General features: G+C 43.0%; 1 protein-coding gene across 1 annotated transcript in view; it reads left to right on the top strand.

Moving 5' to 3' along the window:
* EFCAB5 (EF-hand calcium binding domain 5) overlaps positions 1–13,318 on the top strand; it is a 90,425-nt gene extending 77,107 nt beyond the window's left edge. Inside the window, exons 17-22 of the mRNA XM_073616850.1 lie at positions 722–874; positions 2,434–2,540; positions 3,162–3,418; positions 6,829–7,058; positions 9,716–9,812; positions 13,137–13,318. Of these exons, the coding sequence (XP_073472951.1) occupies positions 722–874; positions 2,434–2,540; positions 3,162–3,418; positions 6,829–7,058; positions 9,716–9,812; positions 13,137–13,288 (996 nt within the window). The 3' untranslated portion in view covers positions 13,289–13,318. The remainder of the gene's footprint in view (positions 1–721; positions 875–2,433; positions 2,541–3,161; positions 3,419–6,828; positions 7,059–9,715; positions 9,813–13,136) is intronic.
* The last annotated feature ends 8,951 nt before the right edge of the window (positions 13,319–22,269 follow it).

Below are 22,269 nucleotides of genomic sequence, written 5' to 3'. Positions count from 1 at the left end.
CACACCCCATTTTAGCCATGCCCATTTTAGCCACGCCCACTATTTAACGTAAACCACGGAAGCGCACCGCATTTTTCCATGCCACTCCTACTAACGCATGCCCCGCCCCCTAATTATAGGCTGACTCCGCCTACAGCCAAAAAAGTATCCCAAAACTGTTTTTCCCAATGTTGGCAACTATGCATTAAATGCATTCTGGCCAAGTTTCCGCGTAACCCCAGCTGCCTTCTTAACTAAGGGAAACGTCCCTGATTTCTGACTTCTTCCCTGTGTCCTTGTTTTCTGAGCACATGCGCCCCCAGTGCTCTAACTGGGGAATCATATTGTTTAAACATTGCAATAGTATAAGCAACATGTAAATAATACAGTTAAGCGGGTAGGGTGCTGGATACACATTTGTGGATTTGGCAGAGCACCCAGCAGTCTTGGAGTTGACTGAAAACTCTTGGAATATATGAAGTTTATGAGGAATCTGTGGGCAGTGCAGCTGCATCATTCTAAACTCGGGCAGAAATGAAGAAACGAGGGGGGGGGGGGCAAAAAGAAAGGTGTTTACTAAATTACATACTGGGTATTTTCTCAGAACACTTTTTTGTAATTAGTTTTCCATTTGTCAAGCTATGCAAGTTAGTTTTTTCCAATTGCAGGAAATCAAAATGAATGTGGTTTCTCTACTCTATATCTGCTTTCCACATTTTATAATGGTGTGTTTCTTCTCCAGGGTGTGACCAATGCATTCAGTTCAGCATACCACCATATACAGAGGAAGAGGGATATTCTACAACTAGTGAGCAGTGCATTTGCCTGGATTTATAGCAGAGCTCCCAACATCCGAGTTATCGACACATACCTAATGGAGCCCTGTGCAGACAAGGTACCATTATTCTGTCTAAAAGAAAGCCATATGTGTTGTTGAACTTAATCTTGATTACCACCCAGTTAAATGAAGATTAACAATGTGATATATCGGGGGTGTAGGGGTCAGTGCCCACCAGGGACTTTATCTGCATGTCCCCATGTTTTTGTTGGTTCTTCCATGTACTGAAATTGCTTCTACCAACATTGGCCTTTGCATTTCAGTGTATATGTGACGTGGAAACAAAATTAGACCATGAGTTCTTTCAAAGCATGGGCTGTTATGAATACTTTTGTATCAGCAGTAAACTGGAGATCACACACTGTGGGCCCCTTGCTGTCTTTCATCTGTAGGACAAATGTAAGAAAAAAAAAGTAAATACTATGAAGTAGCTCACTGACGCCACTCAGTAGGTACACAGTATAGATGAAGGTACAGAGCATGGGCTCCAGGAAGTACACTTCCAGTGACTCTGTTACATGTTCTTTAGATCCTAACTTCAGTGGTTTACAGAGATTATTCACGTTAAATCAAACTATGTAAACTCTTTGACTTTAGCACAGTTCTAGGGTTTGCTATATAACATTAGCATCTTACTTGCTTTCCTATGTTACCTGGAATAGCTCTTTAATGGGAACCTTTAGGTTCTATTCACATCTTTGCAGTGCACTAACACATAGTCAGTGATTGCAATGTGTTGTGCATTAACATGTGTTGCGTTAGAACAGCGCCCTAATGCGGTCAAAATTCCACACGACCCTTTGCTTCTTTGGGGTCACAGGCTATATTAAACCTCTATCAAAGAAAGGTAGAAAAAGTTTTGGCTTTAAATATACTGGAAAGTAAGCATTTCCTAAAGAGGCTGCAGCTGCTGAAAATGCTAATGTCGCGTACACACGACCAGACTTTACGGCAGACTTTGTCCAGCGGACTTTGCGACGGACTTTACAACGGACTTTCCGAATGAACGGACTTGCCTACACACGATCAACCAAAGTCCGACGAATTCGTACGTGATGACGTACGACCGGACTAAAACAAGGAAGTTCATAGCCAGTAGCCAATAGCTGCCCTAGCGTTGGTTTTTGTCTGTCGGACTAGCATACAGATGAGTGGACTTTTCGAACGGACTCGAGTCCGTAGAAAAGATTTGAAACACGTTTCATTTCTAGGTCCGTCGAACTTTTGGGGAAAAAAAGTCTGCTGGAGCCCACACACGATCTAATTGTCCGACGAACTCTGGTCCACCGGACCAAGTATGCCGTAAAGTCCGGTCGTGTGTACGCAGCATTAGTCACTGCCCCAGGACAAGTATACAGATCAGGATGGTCAGAAGTCCTTATGTACATGCTTGTTCTGGGTCAGTGACTGAAAGCATTTGGGGGATCATCAGTTGCAGAGTAAGGCAGGAATGTTTTTCTGTGGAAAGGTGTCCTTTTAAAAGTTGCATAAAATGTATGGTTGTGCAGATCTTTTTTTTTAATTCTGTTGCTAAATCTAGATACCTCCATGGTTTTCATTTCATTTTATTACTCTTACAACAAACCGCTGTTAGACTAGATCTCTTTGTGTTCTAGGTACAGGGTTATGCATTTCGAAATATGATGCACACAGACAATAACACAGGCGTATCTGAAATTTACTCTAGTCCTGCCACACTGCGAAGACGGGACAACCTGTTCAGGTCAGCATATTTTTTTAATATATGCTATGTATGTACTGTTTTGGGAGCAATAACTGTAAGTGGTAGCACAAGCTAATATTCAGTTAGTGCTGGGGACTGGTAAAAGGCCTGTAAGCAATAAGCCTTGTATTTGTAAGTTATTGTTTTATTAGTAAATCCTCTGTACTTGCCACACAAGCTCTAATTGGCGTTTAACTATTTCAACAATGCTGAGAACCATTACTGTACGTTTACTAGCTTTAACTTACTCACTTGTATACTATTGACATTAGGTACTGTTGACATCTAGGGACCCTGTAACATGACATACATCTAGGGCCCCTAAAACAACTTTCAGCAGCAAGAAGTAGCAATCACTAACAAGTGTTAGCAAACGAACAACCACTCTTCAAATTTCTGTTATTGTACTCTGTATATGATTATTAGTTGGCAAATATAAGGCAGTGCAAGGAGTGTAAATATGCTAATATATTTTCACTTGCATCTGTTGTATACGTAGATGGATTTGTTATGAATATAGCAACAGATAGGTAAAATAAACCATAGGATTTCAATATAATCTTAGCTTTCAGATACAAATATGATAAAAGAATATATTATAATCTAAACTTGTTTTAACAGGGATTACCTATTCAAGTGTGCAGATAGCTCTGAGGTTATCACCACTGATGCCTATGGAGAACGTCATATAGCTGTACCCATCCGTGACCATACAGGAAGAGCTCTCGGTGTATTGGATCTAAACACTGGCCACTGTAGAGAACTGCCCCCTCATGAGTATCAGGATCTGCAGAAAATGCTACAGATGTTGCAGGAAGCATGCAATGAACTTCTGGATGATCAGCGATTTAAGGATACAGCAAAAGAGGCTGTCTTAGGTAAGTCTGTTACTGGGGATTGGGGAAAAGACACCAATAGAAACCAATTCAGCAAGAATGAGTACTGCTTTAGTGCTAGCCTTTGGTGCAGTTATACTTATTTTGAGCCGCCTCTACCCAACCCCTCTGCCTATCCTATACTCACCTTTCTCTAAGCCAGAAAGATATTGCTGACAAAACTGCAGAACCATCTGTCACAATTATCTAAGCTGTGTGCATGTGCAAGCATGTGCCACATATTCTTCTTTTAGTCATATTGAAATTTAATACTCCAGCTTATTTCACTAAATATAGCACTTATTACCATTATGCTACCAAGCAACATAATAGGAACTTGCCTAACAATTTCATACCACAAGATGGCAGTATCCTCCTTGCATTAAGACACTAATGGAATCGCCTTTGTGGCATTTTAATTATTTCCAACAGACACAACATTTGATTTTTGTATGAGTCAGACTGTTATACTGTTAGTTACATAAGTGCACTGAATTCCAAAACATTATTTTCAATCAACCATAAAGGTTTATTATAAAAAATATCCTCCAGACATATCTCTATATATGCAAAGTTATTGTAAGTGGACAGCTCCTGCAGAAGAGGGTGATAAATCTCTATGTACATAACCAGGTGTGTCCCCAGGAACCACCAAAATAAACAAAAGGCTGTAAGGTTGATGCATTAAAGTGTAGTTTATTGCTCATACATTTCTAAATTATAATTGTGTCAGCCACTGTTGGTAATTCACACAATTCTCAATTTTGCCACAATGCACAGCCAGGGTAGTCACTCCATTATTTTAGAATATAAGTACTCAAACACAAGATCATTTCTTCAATCTCCATATCTACGGATGACATCAGATTTCATCAGGAACATCTTACTGACCAAACTTTTTGGAAACACCAGTGTCAAATATTTATGACTAATCTCTATTGTCATTAACAAAATAAGCTGGTGTCAGAATTACATTGATGTACACTGTCCTCCAAATACACATGCTCAATAATTCAAATCAAGCAGGCTTTCCTAATGGAAGCTCAATGCTTGATTGAATGCTCCTACTTATGAAGGTATGCACAAGCAATGACCAGGGCCATCTTAAGAGCATTATAGGCCCCGGGCAATACAGTGCACTGGGGCCCTGTCTACACAATCACGCATGAGAATAAAAATGCAAATTATCAATAAGGCTATATTTCTTGGTACTTCCAACAAAATCAGTGTTTAAACATTAACACAACGTTTGGACAATATAACACGAGTTTGATGGGCACAGTGGCAGCGTGTGATGGGCACAGTGGCTGCATTTGATGGGCACAGTGGCTGCATTTGATGGGCACAGTGGCAGCATTTAATGGGCACAGTGGCAGCATTTAATGGGCACAGTGGCAGCTTTGATGGGCACAATGGCTGTGTTTGATGGGCACAGTGACTGCGTTTGATGGGCACAGTAGCAGCTTGGATGAGCACAGTGGCAGCTTGGATGGGCACAGTGGCTGTGTTTGATAGGCACAGTGGCACTTTAATGGGCACAGTGTCTGTTTGATGGGCACATTGGCAGGTTTGATGGGCACAGTGGCTGTGTTTGATGGGCACAGTGGCAGCTTTTGAGGGGCACAGACAGTGGCTGTGTTTGATGCACAACTTGAACTTACTTAAGTAGACAGTGTTAGACTTACTTGAGGCCGCCGGCCTGGTGCAGTACAGTGTGTCACTCACAGCAGCAAGGCAGCGCCAGCTATCAAGGGCCGTCTTTCCGCTCCGCTCCCTCTCCACACTGTCTGAAGAACATGGCAGAGGTGGGCGGAGCTTGTTCGCTAGCAGCTGGGTCGGCCGCGGCGCGCTATTAATGCTGGGGCGGCCGCGGCCTCTGACTGACGTCACTGGTTGCTAGCTAGACGCTGGCGATTCTAGCAAGTGAGCAACCAGTGCAGTCAGTCAACTAAAGCAGCAGATTGCAGCGCTGAGGATCGGCCCTGGATGGGGCCCTCCAGACAAGTGGGGCCCCCGGGCAACTGCCCAGCGTGCCCAGTGGAAAAAATGACCCTGGCAATGACAGAGGACATCTAGGAGAGTTGCAATTATATATTTAGTATTTTTGTATTTTGTAGACCTTTACAAACGTTGCCTGCACAAGCACCGAAACAAATTCCAGGAATTAGGATTAAAACCTTTCAAACCATATGATCATGGCAGAACTCAATTTTTATGTTAAGGATCCTCTGGCTTTATATACCTTTCACTTGGGATAGGTTAGAGAGTCAGGACTATACAGCCAGGGGAGCTGCTACATATAAATCAAGCTTTAGCCGTGATCATATGTCAGTTTACATTAATAAAATTAACTAGAATCAACAGCAGATGTCCTATATCTCCTCTCCATTGCATACACACACCTTCACATGTAATCAACCTCTGATCAAACTACCACAACATTATCAACTGAGACGCACCCTGCCATAAACTGTAGGCAGCCATAGCTGAGGAAGGAAAGAGGAGCAAGTCCTGGCAATAATTAATATATTCATGCAAAAAAAAAAAATAGAAGAAGGCAAAGATGCAAAATAGAGATTGAAATAAAGAATTCAAGCACTTTTGGTTGGTAAGGAATGAAATTGAATAAAATGGTAAAAAGTACACTTGCACTAATAAAGGGTATGCAAATGCTAAGAATTTACTTCTTTTTTGGGTTTTATTTCTATTTTTGGTCTGTTACATATACCTGTTTTGTTATACCTGTTTGAAATGTAAGTAAGAAAAACTGTTTATCCTGTTATCTGTCGATCTGAGGATTACAGAATGTCACCCTCTGTGTTATGGAGAAGAGAAGAGGGGGAGATGTTTGTTGTCCTAATCAGGAAGTTGGCCCTAGGGGGAAAATGCTTTTCTTCCATAGATACATTACAGTGAATGAGCGTTGTCCCTCTAGGACAGGGGACTCCAAACTATGGCCCTGCAGTTGTTCATGAACTACATTTCCCATCATGCCTAGTCATGTTTCTGAATGTCAGAGTTTTACAATGCCTCATGAGACGTGTAGTTCCGCAACAGTTGGAGGGCCGTAGTTTGGAGATCCCTGCTCTAGGACAGGAAGTGTTACTGGCAGGTGAAAAAGAAATAAAAAAAACCCCCTAAAAAATAAAAATAATGCAAACACCTCATCTAAGGACTAGTAAGCTGCAATTTATTGCATTTTGTTTTTGGATTTGGAGATTTTTGCATGATTGAACAATGCCAAGAAGCCGAGTCTACATTCTACAGAGGCGACCTTTTTTACTACATTGTGCCCTACATCAGTGACTCAAGTTTTCTACAATGTAAAGGAATTGGCTATATATCCAGTGCATTTGCAAATGACTGACTTTCGTAACGTATATTTGAAACTTTCTTTTCTATTGTGACCACAGAGGCAGAACAAGTATCTGGACAGAGAAAAGTAGGAGTCCTATTCCATCGCTTCATGCTGCAGGATCTGAGGCACTGTGTCAGCAAACTAGACCACCAGTCATTTGCTGAATTGAAGAGCTACAAGGAGCCACCGGTCATGGTGCACAGCATCCTAAAAGCTGTGCTGCTGCTATTTTTCCCTGAGTGGGATGAATCCGAGGAGATTCACAGCTGGAATCAGTGTAAATTGGTGGGTTAATACCATTAAATCAGTATTTCAGGAATACAGTAGTTTTTGCATCCATCCTATTCTAGTGATCTTCCTAAAGCTGCTCAAAGGCATAAGATTTTCCAAAGCCCTAGCTGCTGAAAGATCAGTTACAGAGTGTATGCAGAGGTCTATAGATATTATTATTATTATTATACAGGATTTACTGTATATAGCGTCAATAGTTTACGCAGCGCTTTACAATATAAAAAGGGGACAATACAGTTATAATACAATAAAATACAAGAGGATGACAAGGGCCCTGCTCAGAAGAGCTTACAATTTAATAGGGTGGGGCAGGTTGTACAAAAGGTTGTAACTGTGGGGAATGAGCTGATAGAAGTGGTAAAAGAGATTAGTTAGAGACGTGATAGGCTTCCCTGAAGAGATGAGTTTTCAGGGATTGCCTGAAGGTAGCAAGAGTAGGGGATAGCCGGACTGGTGGAGGTAGCGAGTTCCAGAGGATGGGAGAGGCTCTGGAGAAATCCTGGAGATAAGCATGAGAGGAGGAGACGAGAGAGCTTGAGAGCAGGAGGTCTTGAGAAGAGCGGAGAGGACGATTTGGGTGATATTTGGAGACAAGATTGGTGATGTAGCTCGGGGCAGAGTTGTGTATGGCTTTGTATGTTGTGGTTAGTATTTTGAATTTAATTTGCTGGGTGATTGGGAGCCAGTGTAGGGATTGGAGGAGAGGGTTGGCAGACACTGAGCGGTTGGTAAGGTGGATAAGTCTGGCAGCAGCGTTCATGATAGACTGAAGAGGGGATAGCCTATGGAAAGGTAGGCCAATGAGAAGGGAGTAGACCTGCACATTTGTTTCCTAATCTGATTAGTCAAGTGAAGCTGATCTCATATCTCTGCCCAGAATACCTTGACATTATTTACTGTGTATTTTTTTGACTGAACATTTTACAATAAATTAAGGAGCAGGACTATACACATCACAGCTCATTCATAAAATACAGGCCACAGTGTGGAGCCATCAAAACCCTCTGAGTTCTTCTTTCTGATTAACTTAGCAGAGTAAGTTCCATGACTGGAGGAGAGAAGCTCATGTGACTTTGACAAGTCACATGCACAGGCTCTCCTTCCCTCTTTTTTACCTACAATTTGCATTTATTTTTTTTCTGCATTCTCACTTTGGACTCGTGTAAGCAGCAGATTACAGTACATACAGTATTTGTAAGGCACAATTTTTTAACCAATTTTGCCACAATAGGGAGGTGGAGTTGCATTTTAGGACAAATTCTTGCAAACATAAGTCTTAGGGGGCAGTTTAAAAAGCTTTTATTTGGCTCTTAGAGGTATGGTTGCAAGAATTTGTCTTAATGTGTAACTCCACTTCCCCAATGTAGAAAATGAATTAGTGTATGGCAGGACTCCAATACAATAAATGCTGTAAATAGGATTCAATACGTATGTTCTATTTTTTTCTGTGCAAGATGCTGCAATAACCACTGTGTCTAATAGGATATAGTGCATGGATATGCAAATGTGCATGAGACATATAAACACACATTTACGCATTTTTCTCAATGCAGTGTCAAGCTTGCCAAAAAGCAAAAGAAAATCCGGGTCCCTAACAATCAGCCTCAGCGGGAAGCTGTCTCATTTAGCAGTGGCACTTATTACTGAAACTATTTGCCAAACCTCTGACCATGCAAAGTGTGATCAATACATGGCTCCGGACTGAACAACAACTCATTCCGACTTTTAATATTATTAACATTACTAACATATCCTTAACCTTAAAGGGTAACTCCACTTTCGTGGGGGAAAAAAATAGCAAATAAAGAAAAAATAATATAGCGTGTACAATTGCGATACAAGTCTTATTGTAATTGAATATTACTAAAAATTACCTTTCCTTTTTAATCTGCAGCCACTGTAATTTTCTATAAATGCATTGCAATATGGCTACATAGAGTTGTTGTGTACACAGAGTGTGTACTGACCACTCCCCAGAAACATAATTTCCTGCTTGTATGATTGGCTCACCAATTTTCACAGAAGTCTGCCTAAGATACAAGTCAGATTTCAGGCATCCTCTGCAACAAATATGTCATTTTTGGTGAGATACTTTCAATAGGAACCTGTCTAAAGGGATGCAGGCCCAGCAGATTTCCTCATTAGTGCCTTGCAGGTGCACAGCTGACTGATAATTATGAAACCACTCCCATTACACTCATTTAGCACAGAGGCACAGACAAACACACATGGATTTCTTCAGAATAACAAAAGGTAGGAATCTACAACATACCGTAGTTTGTTATAATCCTTGCAATGTACATAGATCACCCAGAGGGTAATGTTTTTCTCTCAACAAAAATGGAGTTATGCTTTAACAACTTTAGAATGGGTTTACACTTCCAACAAAGAGAGCGAGTAACCTCCGTACATATTTGTATGAGATCTTCCTTCATGTAATCTAAAATACCTTCTGTTTTTAAACTTCACCTTATGTTTTACGGTTTCTTTAAAAAATGTGTTTTTGTGTTTCTCATTGCTACCAATAAGATAAGATAATCTACCCTGCACTACAAACTAAAATTCAAATTAATTCTACATGCACGTCTTCTCTTTTTTATATAACTTATTTAGAGAAATGCAAAGTAAGTTAATTTATTTATATCTTTTAGAAAGTAAATACTGATTTGATTCGAAAAATCTTATCCTTTGACCCAACGGCTCAATATGTCAGAAGCAATCCAGAGATCCTTACTAAGTACATTAAAGGTAAATTTAAACATTACTAAACTGCATTGAAATAGATTGTCATTAGACATGTGCAATTCGTCTTTTAACAAATTTAGACAAATTATTCGTAATTCAAAAATTCGGAAATTCAAAAATTCGGAAATTCTAAAATCCGAAGATTCAAAATTTCAGAACTTCGGAATTAGAAAATTCAAAATTTCAGAAATTCTGAGATTTCGGATATTTGAAAATCTGGAAATTAAAAAATTCTGAAATCCAAAAATAAGAATGAAAATCCGAAGATTCAAAAGAACGAGAATCTGAAATAATAACTAACTAATAATAACTTGACTATTACTAACTATTAAAGTATAGGTATAGGATTTTCCTTTCAAATTTGGCTGTTAGTGAAGGTAACGAATAAGAATTTATCCAAAGATACGAATTATCCCTAATAACGAATGCCATATCTAAACGAATGGAACTTAACAAGTTAATAATAATAAATAACAATAATAATAACTTATTATTTCATTTCATTCCATTTCTTTAGATGCGGCATTCTTTATTTCGGAAAATTCGTAACTTCAGATAAATTTGTATTCGTTACATTCACTAAAAGCCAAATTTGAAAGGAAATTCCAATACCTATAATTTAATAGTTATTATTAGTTAGTTAGTTAGTTAATTATAATTTTGAATTTTTGGATTTTCGTTCTTTCTAATTTTTGGAATTTTCAAAAACAAAACAAAAACAAAAGACAAATGAAACGAAAACAAACACATTTTTTGGCAGTGCACATGTCTAATTGTCATACACATACCACACCTTTGTTTTAAATTTTGCTTTCAAGGCTAAGTTCACCTTTGGTATCATGGTACATTACACTCGTATTTAGGGTCTAACGTAACATGTTACTGTGCATCTCTCCCTACACCCCCTGATAACCCCTTCACCTATGATCCTCCTCCCCGCACCCACTATCACACCCGCACAGCTGTGTCATTCATTCACACAGATCTGTGAATGAACTACAAGCCCCATCTTCCACTGTGGCAGATGGCTTGTAGTTCTCAATGAACTGCAGGGGCGCTCATGAGCTCCCTAGTAGTTTCTTACTTTTCTTACACTGCTATATTCCTTAGCAGTAAGAGGTGGCAGAGGTGTTTGTTGGCAGATCAGATTGTTGCCATATCTGTGTCACATCTCTGTATTTCACTGCTTTCCTGAAGTTCAGATGTAAGAGATAGTAAAAACAGCAGGGTTGTCACATTAGGGTTGATTTACTATAGGTGAATAGGGTGTTCATTTTGAAAAGGAATTTGCATTTTGAAAGAGATGTTTCCCTTATCTTAGTAAATTAAGTGAAACTCTGCTGACCTGTATCATCCAGCCATGTGTAAGCAAAACTACTTTTTTTAAAATTTTCCTCGCACATGACTGGATATTCTTTGCAAAGTGAATTTTCACCACATTCACTAAGCTAAGGGAAACTTCCCTTGCAAAGTGCTAATTCCAAATACACAAGCCTGTTAGTAAAACAACCCCATTGCCTCTAGACCTTTAAAATGCCGGCTAATGCAACTGCACATTGTGTAAAGATAGCATGGGATAGATGGAAAGCCATAGTAGGCTGAAATAGACTAAGGGAACAGGGTAGGGTTGCAAGTTGTATTCCCTTTAGTCATGTTAATCTAGTTACACCTGCCTCAATGAGGTGCAGGCTTAAAGTGGAGGGCCACCCTGAAAAAAAAAAAAAAATCACCAAAAATCCTAAAAAAAATTTGAAAAAAAAATTTGAAAAAAAAAAAAAAATTAAACTTACCTAAACCCTTGTTGCTAGGCAGTCTTCCTAATCTGCCTCTTCCTATTCCGCGGTGAGTTCTTCTCCTCGGTGAGCGGCCCCGTTGTCTTCTGGGAACTGTGTGTGTTCCTAGAACACCACGGGGCCATTCACAGAACGGAGCGCCGCTCGCGCATGCGCAGTAGGAAACTGGCAGTGAAGCCGCAAGGCTCCACTGCCTGTTTCCCTTTCCTAGGATGGCGGTGCCGGGACCCGAGAGCCGAGGGACGGGTCAGCCTCGGGCGGCCGACATCGCGGGCACCCAGGACAGGTGAGTACTTATTTAAAGTCAGCAGCTACAGTGTTAGTAGCTGCTGACTTTACATTTTTTTTTTTTTTAGGACGGAATCCCGCTTTAACAACGATGCAAGCATTAAAGTGGTTGTAAACCACATTCATAAATTTTGAACTAAGCACATATATCTGTAGTGTTTACTTTTCTCTCTCCAAAGCTCTAATGCCCTGTACACACGGTCGGACATTGTTCGGACATTCCGACAACAAAATCCATGGATTTTTTCCGACGGATGTTTGCTCAAACTTGTCTTGCATACACATGGTCGGACAAAGTTGTCAGAAATTCCGATCGTTCTGAACGTGGTGACATAAAACACGTACGTCGGGACTATAAACGGGGCAGTAGCCAATAGCTTTCGTCTCTTAATTTATTCTGAGCATGCGTGGCACTTTGTGTACACACGATCGGAATTTCCAACAACGGATTTTGTTGTCGGAAAATTTTATAGTCTGCTCTCAAACTTTGTGTGTCAGAAATTCCGATGGAAAATGTGTGATGGAGCCTACACATGGTCGGAATGTCCGACAACAAGGTCCTATCACACATTTTCCGTTGGAAAATCCTATCGTGTGTACAGGGCATAAGTGTGGTTTCTCTCTTGTGCTTTGTTCCCCTGTTATCAGCATGAGTTACTTCTGACAAGTTCTTTGACACATGAGATAACAGTAGCTGAAAATTTGTGTCAGGGAGGGAGCTTAGTGGTAGATAAGCAGAGAGCTTGTCTATTCAGAAAACAGCTCTGCAGGTTCCTTAATTCCTCTGCTTATGTGGTGGTGGTGGTGGGGGGGTGTCCCTTTTCTCCAATCAGCTCTAAACCCAGTGAAAGTCAAGTCTCCCCACCCACCACTATGTACTGCTGAAAGATAAAAAAAGATTTTTAACATGATCTGCACTTCTCAAAGGGTGTAGAAAGGGAAAGACAGCAGATATACATGTAAAACTTTTGTAGGAGGATTGGTTTCATCCCTGTGTATCATCTGAGGCTATTCACTTCACTGGGTATATGTGGGGGTTTACATCCACTTTAAGTAATACTTCAGATAATACCAGCCTAGAGAAGAAGTAGACTATGGCTGGACCATTATCCTATTCAGAAAACTTAAACAAAACTTGTGAGTTTATATGAAGTGACAGATATTTTGGTCAAAATTTCCCTTATGTGAGCAATAAACAATATGAATAATTTTCAGCACAGTGTTTAATAATTTGTACTTGTTGCAGGTATTCCCAGAGGAGCAGTCTGGAAACAGGGCTCCATCCCTGCGGAGCATCTCTTTAACTGGGCTTTCACCTGTCTATCCCTTATGGAACTCAGCCAAAAAATGCAAAACGCACAGGCACCATCCCAGGTCTTCCTGCGAATGCCAAACTAAAACCTGAATAAAAATAATGTTTTGATTGAACTGATTGTGCAGTTTTCTTATTTGTTCAACTATTGTCAGAGGTTGTTGCTATAAACTATAAGTACATACTCATGTATAAATGACCTATTGAAGTGCAAGTTCACCTTTACCAAAAAACACCCTATGCTGTCCCATACAGGTATAGCAGAATATTAGGCTAAACCTGCCTTCTAGCCAGGGCTCCCTTTCAATTTAAAGAATGTAGGCCAAAGGACGATAAAAATATGCTTTCTTTAAATCATCTGCAGCCTGTGATGGCTCCGTTCTGAGTTGCCAGGGTGGGGCAGCCACTGAGACCAGTGATCCATAGTGCCACAGGAGGGAGTGCGGTCCTGTTTTTTTTTTTTTTTAATACAGGATGGTCCTGTTCTTTCTGGCTGCACATGCACAGTGTATACTCTCTCCTGTCGCAGCCACTAAGCTTATCATAGACAACAGTATAGTGTACACACTGTGCACGTGTGGCCCGAAAGAACACAGTGGCGCTTCCTCCCATGCCACTAGGGTGCGCTAGTCCCAACAGTTAATCATTCCTGCAGTAACTTGGGTTAAAACCACAGGCTGTAAAATACTTTTAGAAGTTTTTTATTTTTTAAAGTAGTTTTGGCCTACATTCTTTAACCACTAGCCGACCAGCCGCCGTCATTATACTGCGGCAGGTTGGCACTCTCCCGCAAATTGCCGTAGCTGTACGTCGGCCCTTTAAACAGCTAGAGCAGATGCACGCACGCCTGCTGCGCAGCGGGGGAGCCGCTGCGAGTGGCCGGCGGGTTGCGATGACCACCAGCCATGCGCAATCGCAGGCATGAGAGACAGAACGAGCATTTTGTGTGTGTAAACACACAAATCCCGGTTCTGTCATGAGAGGAGAGTCAGATCGTCTGTTCCTACTAGCTAGGAACAATGATCTGGCTTCTCCTCTAGTCAGTCACATCGCCCCACAGTAAGAAACACACTGAGGGAACAGATTTAACCCCTTGATCACCCCCTAGTGTTAACCCCTTCACTACCAGTGACATTTACATAGCAGTCAGTGCATTTTTATAGCTCTGATCGCTGTATAAATGTCAGTGGTCCCAAAATTGACGCTCTTTTTCTGTTTATAGCGCAAAAAATAAAAACCGCAGGAGGTGATCAAATACCACCAAAAGAAAGCTCTATTTGTGGGGAAAAAAGGAGGTCAATTTTGTTTGGGTACCACGTCGCACAACCACGCAATTGTCATTTAAAGTTACGCAGTGCCGTATCGCAAAAAATGGCTTGGTCATTAAGGGGGCAAATCCTTCCGGGGCTGAAGTGGTTTAAACAGAAAGGGAGCCCTGAGTGGAAGGTAGGTTTCGCTGGTATACTCCTATGAAGGGCAGCCAATAAGGGAGTAGCACTGTGCAGGAGACCCAGGCCCCATCAGTTCAACAGGAGGGCCTGGGCAGCTGACAAGCAGGGGGAAGGGGATCGGACAGGATGGGGGTTGTCGGAGCAGCAGGGGGCAATCTGTGAAACCGGTCCCCCTGTGGTTCCCCCTGCAATGCAGTGTTTCCTCCACTCTGATCCCTTCTGTTCACAATCCCCTTTCCCGCAGCTCTGATCCTCCTGCGAACTTCTCCTCCTGTCAGCAGGCACACAGGAGGGTTGGAGGGAGAGCGGGGGGCTAAATATGCCACATTTACTCCATAAAACAGCTAAGATGATAAATATGCATCGGTTTGTCAGTTGGATTGTGTTGATAATCAAAATTTCCTTTTTAATGTAATGAACAAAAAATATTTGACAGTTGTCCAGCAATGTCTTGGGTCCATTGTTTCAGTGTTCACTTGACCAAGGATCACTTGTGGACCCGATATTTATCCGATATGTCTTCTCATACTAGTTTGAAATGCCCCTCTGTCATCCTCCTCCTCCACCTTTTCTGCACTGAAGTGGTTAAGATTCTCTATACTGAGATTGACAGAAAGATCCCATCTATGTAATAACACATTCCAAGTCAGAACATCTTTTAATAACAGTGAAATTTGGGAAATTACATCTGTGAGTTATTTTATTTTGCTGATAATACACTGCCAATACCAGGTCACAGCAGTCACGCTGATCCCTCTCTGATAAGATATTCTTGTTATTGTGCTACCTGATCCAAGCAATAATCTGCTCATGGCTATATATTCCTGTAAAGGGACAATTAGGGAGAACCAGTCATGTTTCCAGGAATAATCTTCTAAAAGATATTAAAGATATTAATCTGCCAGTACAAAACATTATTTTTCCAAAATACCCAAATACGTTGCAACAGCCTATCCATCGGGGTTCTCTCTGAAAAATGAGCATTAATATGAAAGATCTTTCTTTAAATATAAAAAAGGTGATTATATATGTAAATTACTATCTGCTTTTGTCTAAATATGTATTGTACAGTAACAAAATGTGTTACAATGACATTAGAGCAGTGGTTCTCAACTCCTGTCCTCGGGACCCACTAACAGGCCAGGTTTGCAAGATAACTGAAATACATCACAGGTGATATCATTTTCTGCTTAGTGATTGCAGTATTCTAGTCTGCATCTCCCCAAGGTAATACTTAAATTCTGGCCTGTTAGTGGGTCCTGAGGGCCGGAGTTGAGAACCACTGCATTAAAGAAATACACTGAATTATAGTGCTCCTGTCTTTTAACATTTGCATAGCGCTGTTGGAATGAGGTAGACAGCAAAGCTAAAGTTTAGTTGTGCATATTTTTGCAGCTTGTACCAATTTATGTATGCGTTATGATTGGACGAGGTGGAGATCGTGATGTCACCGCTCCAGCTTGTCCAATCAGGGAATGCTTTGCATGGTGTCACATCTCGCGGCTGTCAACTGACCTGGGTGTGGAGCGCACCACCATAGCACCGCCACTGACACCCCACATCTTTTGGCACCCGGGGCAGACCACATCCCCCCGCTCCTACTTGGTATGCCCCTGTAAGGATCTGCCTCACATCCTGTCCTCTCTCCTCCACAGAGAAGCCAAGCGCTGATATTCTGATGTGGCGGCGGCGACGGGGGGGGGGGGTTTGGGCGGTGCCTGGTCAGTATTCACTCCATAAGACGCAGGGACATTTTCCCCCATTTTTTGGGGGGAAAAAGTGCATCTTATGGTGCGAAAAATACAGTAGCTAGCAAAAAAAAAACTGTTGAAATCACAATGCCACGTCAAGACATCTCTGTAATGCATGGTCCCTAACTCAAAACTATCTGAGTCTCCAACTATGGATCATATACAGAATAACATTGCAGAAACCAAATCGCACAATATAAAAATATATCGGATTCACTCAGATTTACAGTAAATTAAAAATAAAAATAAAATCATTACTTAGAAAGAAACAATTGTCATCCAGTCACATACTGTATATTTTCACTACATATATTAATTAATGAGATGTGCTGGAATGTGCCTGACATTCTGTCTATACAATAATGCAGAAACAGGACTTTAATGTAAATGGAACAGTGCAAGTAAGTGTTACATGACAGTTCCTATGGGACTTGCTTTAACAATAAATCATTTCTTAACATATTAAATGTACAAAGGTCCTATTAACTTCCAAATATACACACATTAATCAACATACTGGTACAAAAACAAACTGTAGAACAAACTAGATGTCTACAGTTTACAGGCAATGTAATTATTTATCCCCGATTCAGAGTATGTCTGTTTTATACTTGTACTCCAAGATGCCTCTATGGAAATAACATCAACATAAAGACCAGCTTTCAGAGGCAGGAAAGATTAATACTACATTCCCACACAAATTTCTGGTACAACCTTGGTTATTTTATAGAATTAACCTTTTCATTTTAATTAACTTTTATTTCAAATGTAAAGGGAAACCATATACAGTAAAGTCATTTTTTAATTTAAGTTGATATTTAGGGTTATTTATTTATTATTTATATAAAATCTTTACTTTTAATATAAAGATATTACAAGGTTTAGACATGACAATAGTGTGATAAAGTATTGTGGATTTTTAATAATTGAACACAGCAGAGGCTGTTTGTTTTCATACTGTCTATTACTAGCTGAATCAACATACAGCCCCATATGAACACAAGAGGCAAGTAGAGGGAGGAAAACTGTATGAATAAACCCTCCATCTAATTGAACTGCAAGTATAAATCTCAGCCTGAGTAACTGCATTCTGTAAAAAGGTCTATAGCAGGCACCACTAAATGGTGGACCGTGGTCCGGTTCTGACCCCAGTAGCCATACTACACAGACCGCAGCCTCCCCAAATAGTTGCCTGTGTGTCCCACTCCCCTCCCCGCCACTGGCTCGCCTGCCTGCTGTTATGTTCACAGTAAGGCAGGCGGGCCCTCTGCTTGTCTTATTTACACAAGATGAGAAGCGCGGCCGCTCTGGATAAAGGACGGGACTTTTTAAGTTAAGAAGTGGGGGATTGGTTGCTACGCAGCGGGGCGGTCCCAGCAATCAATCACTCACCTTTAACTTGAAAAGTCCAGCCCATTGTCCAGAGCGGCCACGTTGCACGTCTTGTGTGATTAAGGTAGGGCTCTGTGGGGAGGGGAAAGTGCTGTGCTGTTATGAGGACAGGAGTCTGCTATCTAGGGGGGTCTGTGATGGGGGACCAGTCTGTGATGGGGGGACCAATCTGTGATGGGGGACCAGTCTGTGATGGGGGGACCAGCCTGTGATGAGGGGGGACAGTCTGTGATGGGGGAGCCAGTCTGTGATGATGGGGGACCAGTCTGTGAGGGGGGGCAGTCTGTGATGAGGGGGGACCAGTCTGTGATGGGGGACCAGTCTGTGATGAGGGGGGACCAGTCTGTGATGGGGGACCAGTCTGTGATGAGGGGGGACCAGTCTGTGATGGGGGAACATTCTGTGATGGGGGGACAAGTCTGTGATGGGGGGGACCAGTCTGTGATGAGAGGGGGCAGTCTGTGATGGGGGACCAGTCTTTGATGGGCGGGCAGTCTGTGATGAGGGGGGCAGTCTGTGATGAGGGGGGCAGTCTGTGATGGGGGGACAAGTCTGTGATGGGGGGGCCAGTCTGTGAGGGGGGACCAGTCTGTGGTGTGAGGGACCAGTCTGTAAAGGGGGGACCAGTCTGTGATCGGGGATAAGTCTGTGATGAGGGGGGACCTTTCCGTGATGGGGTCTGAGATGAGGGGCCTGGGACGTGCACAGGAGGCTGCGATGTGGAGGGTATCATGTGGAGCCATAGCATCAACATGACACTGGGGCCTCCGCTAGAAGAACATTTTTCTGACCGGACCCCCCGTGAATTTTAATTCACTACCCCTGGTCTATAGCAAAGCAGCTAAAATTAGCTTGGTAAACATGTGAGAAGAAACCTAGAGCTTCATCTACTGACTGGAAATGTTATATTCAAATGTGATATTTTATAAATAAAAGTGAAAAAAAATATGTATAGAATACCGTATTTACAGTATTATACAAAGGGATACTGCCATCTTCAGGCCGGTGTCACATTTGGCACCTTTCAGGGGGGAGGGGGGAACAGATACCTGTATAATCCAGATATTTGCTCCCACTTCTGGGGATAGATTGCCGCAGTATCCGCGGCTATCTACGCCACGTCCGGCCCCTCCTCCGTCCCCTCGATGTCTTCTGGGAGACACACAGGTCCCAGAAGACAGCAGGCACCAGTAAGATCGCGCAGCACGACTCGCGCATGCGCAGTAGGGAACCAGGCTGTGAAGCCGCAAGGCTTCACTTCCTGATTCCCTTAACGAAGATGGCGGCGCCTCCACCCGGGAGCCGAGGGACAGATCGGCTTCGGGTGAGGACATCGCGGGCACTCTGGGTAGGTAAGTGTCCATATATTAAAAGTCAGCAGCTGCAGTATTAGTAGCTGCTGACTTTTAATTATTTTTTTGGGGGGAACTCCGTTTTAACCGACTGTGACATCTTTATATAATCCTCTGTGTCTCGGTGTGCTATGTGCTCCTGTCTCTGTGTTTTATAAAAAAAATGCTGTCTCTACCTGATATCAGAGCCCCGCTCAGTGCTCACGTGACCGGTCACTTCTCTCCCCTCTCGATCTGACAGCTAGAGCAGGAGGGCCGAGATTTCCCAGCTAACGTTAGTGGGGAGGAGAGGTGGAGAGAGCCGGCCGGTCACATGAGCATCGATCGGCCAAGGCCAAGCTTAGGGAAAAATCAGTAGATCCCTATCAATCGACTAAGATAACTACTCTTGGCAAGTAAATTTGTCAGGAGCTCCCTGACTAAACTCCAGGTTGCTACATCCTCCCCCTGCCAAACCATGTCTCGGAGTTTGCATATAAAAATAATAATTTGGGCTCCGAAGCCTGAGAGCGAATGTCCTGGCAAAAACTGGGATAGGTGGGGAAACAGGGAAAGGGTTAACAGTATAACAGTAGAATAACATATATGTGGCGTACCACATGAATAAACATTAGTATCACAAGAAATAGTCACGTATGACATTCAAGTATCAAAAATAGTTATGTAAATTTTAAGGCAAGTAAGCAATAATGCTATCACCTATCTATCTAATATATACAGTCATAGCAAATATGTAAGGGTTAGGGTTGTTGCCCGGCTAGATCCCTGTCTCTCCTTAGCCAAGGACATACTGACACAGCAACACCTGAAAGAGAGAAATCAGAACAGTGCAAAATGCATCCTACCCTATAAGAACTTGGTGCAATATGTACACAGTGATTTGAACTGCTCCTCAGCCGAAGGCAGCATGAAAATTTAAAACCACCCTATATATGTCTACATTAGTTATATTTTTGAAAGCAGGTCCCATTCTCTATAAGAATGCCACCTTCCATAATAAGTATAAAACTACAAACTTTCAGCAATACTTTGATCAGTGACAGTCCTTATATAGGTGTGTGAGTCCATTATTTGAAGAAATAGGCAATCATTTTCCTATCACAGCCTATTCTAACTACAGTATTTATCGGCGTATAACACGCACTTTTTTCCCCTTAAAATCAGGGGAAAATCGTGGGTGCATGTTATACGCCGATCCCCGCTAATTGTGAGCTATCGGCGGCGATCGCCGCCGACATTCACATAGCGAGTAGTTTTAAATATGGCGCCACGGCGTTCGGAGGGACTCGGCAGAGATGAACGAGCTCCGCAGAAATCACAGAGCCGAGATACACATAGTCAAGTGTATTCGGCTCTTTCCGGCGCCGCTCACAGTCACGCCCAGTCCCGCCATTGGACCTGTGTTATGTCCATCATAGGGCGGGACTGGGCGGCACTGTGAGCGGCGCCGGAAAGAGCCGAATACACTCGACTATGTGTATCTCGGCGGCGTTCGTTCAGTTCCGCCGGCGCCGAGTCCCTCCGAACTCCGTGGCGCCATATTTAAAACTACATGCAGCTATGTGTATGGCGGTGGCGGTAGGCATGGACACTGGGGGCAAGGCTGCAAGGCTGCACTGACCACTGGGGCAAAGCTGCACTGACAAGGCTGCACTGGGGCAAGGCTGCACCGACAAGGCTGCACTGGGGCAAGGCTGCACTGACAAGACTGCACTGACAAGGCTGCACTGGGGCAAGGCTGCACTGACAAGACAGCACTGGGGCAAAGCTGCACTGACAAGACTGCACCGGGGCAAAGCTGCACTGACAAGGCTGCACTGGGGCTGTTAGGTACCTGGTAGGAGAGCCTGACTGTAGGAGAAGACCTCTCATACAACGCTGGTTCAGGAGCCACTGGAGTGGGGACAGTGGTCTCCTGAGCGCAGTGGGGTAGGAATGCCTGTTGGAGTATAGGCTCTGATGAAGAGGCAGAGATCCCTCCTGGGATGGCAGGACTGCAGGTGAGTGGAGACTGGAACAGCAGCAGACTTGACACACTGGAGGTGAGGGATCACAGGAGCTGAAGCTGAAGGTGCAACAGCAAGTAGAGCGGCAGGCACAAGCAGAGTCAGACAGTCTGGGTCGGCAGGTAACTGGCACAGGTAATCACAGCAGGCAAAGGCAGAGTCGGTGAGCAGGCAGAGGTCGGCAACGGTAGCAGATACAGACAGCAGGATGGTCAGGCAAGCCGGGTCGGGATTGGAGCAGGTCGGATGGTCAAACAAGCCGGGTCAAATCAGGTAGCAGACAATCAGATACAGGTTCAAGCAGAATCACAGAGCTGAGACGAAGCAGCGATGTTCCCATGGAACAGGAGAACTTTTATGTGCTAAATGGCGCCAAACCGGCGCTAACGCCTACGCGCGCACGCACCCACGCCGCGCACCAGCGCGTGCCCGAGCGCCGCGCTGACGCACAGCAGCAGCAGCAGCTTGCTGCCGTGTCTGAACAGGGGCGCGCTGGCGCATAGGCGCATGCAAGCGCCCCGGTCTGGTGCTGGTAGATCCCTGACATTGCCCCCCCCCAAGGGGCAGCCTCCGGATGCCCAACAACCTCTTTTTCTCAGGGTGAGTGGAAAAATAGGCGCGTACTAAACGCCTAGCATGCACATTACTGTCCGGTTCCCACGAGTTACTTTCTGGGCCGTAGCCTTTCCACTTGATTAAGAATTGGTTTTGCCCTTGCCTTCTTCTACAATCAAGGATAGCCTCAACTTCAAATTCCTCGCTGCCATTAATTACAACAGGTTCAGGAGGTCTTGTCCCTCTAGCAGGAAAGGGATCAGGTACAACAGGTTTGAGCAGAGATACATGGAATACCGGATGAATTTTAAATGAATCAGGTAAAGACAGTTCATAAGATACTTCATTGATTTTCCTTCTAACTGGAAAGGGTCCCATGAATCTAGGTGCCAACTTCTTAGAAGGACATGCTAATTTGATATTAACGGTAGAAAGCCATACCTGGTCTCCAATTTGTAAGTTCAGTTCCCCCCTTCTTTTCCGGTCGAAGATTCTCTTACCATCTGCCTGAGCCTTGGACACTGTTTCCTGCAACAACCGGCTGTTGTGACTGAGGAACT

This window comes from Aquarana catesbeiana, linkage group LG02 (genome assembly GCF_042186555.1).
Source record: "Aquarana catesbeiana isolate 2022-GZ linkage group LG02, ASM4218655v1, whole genome shotgun sequence".
Taxonomy (NCBI): domain Eukaryota; kingdom Metazoa; phylum Chordata; class Amphibia; order Anura; family Ranidae; genus Aquarana; species Aquarana catesbeiana.
Note: the sequence above shows the minus strand (reverse complement) of the source record. Positions and strands in the feature narration are given on the sequence as shown.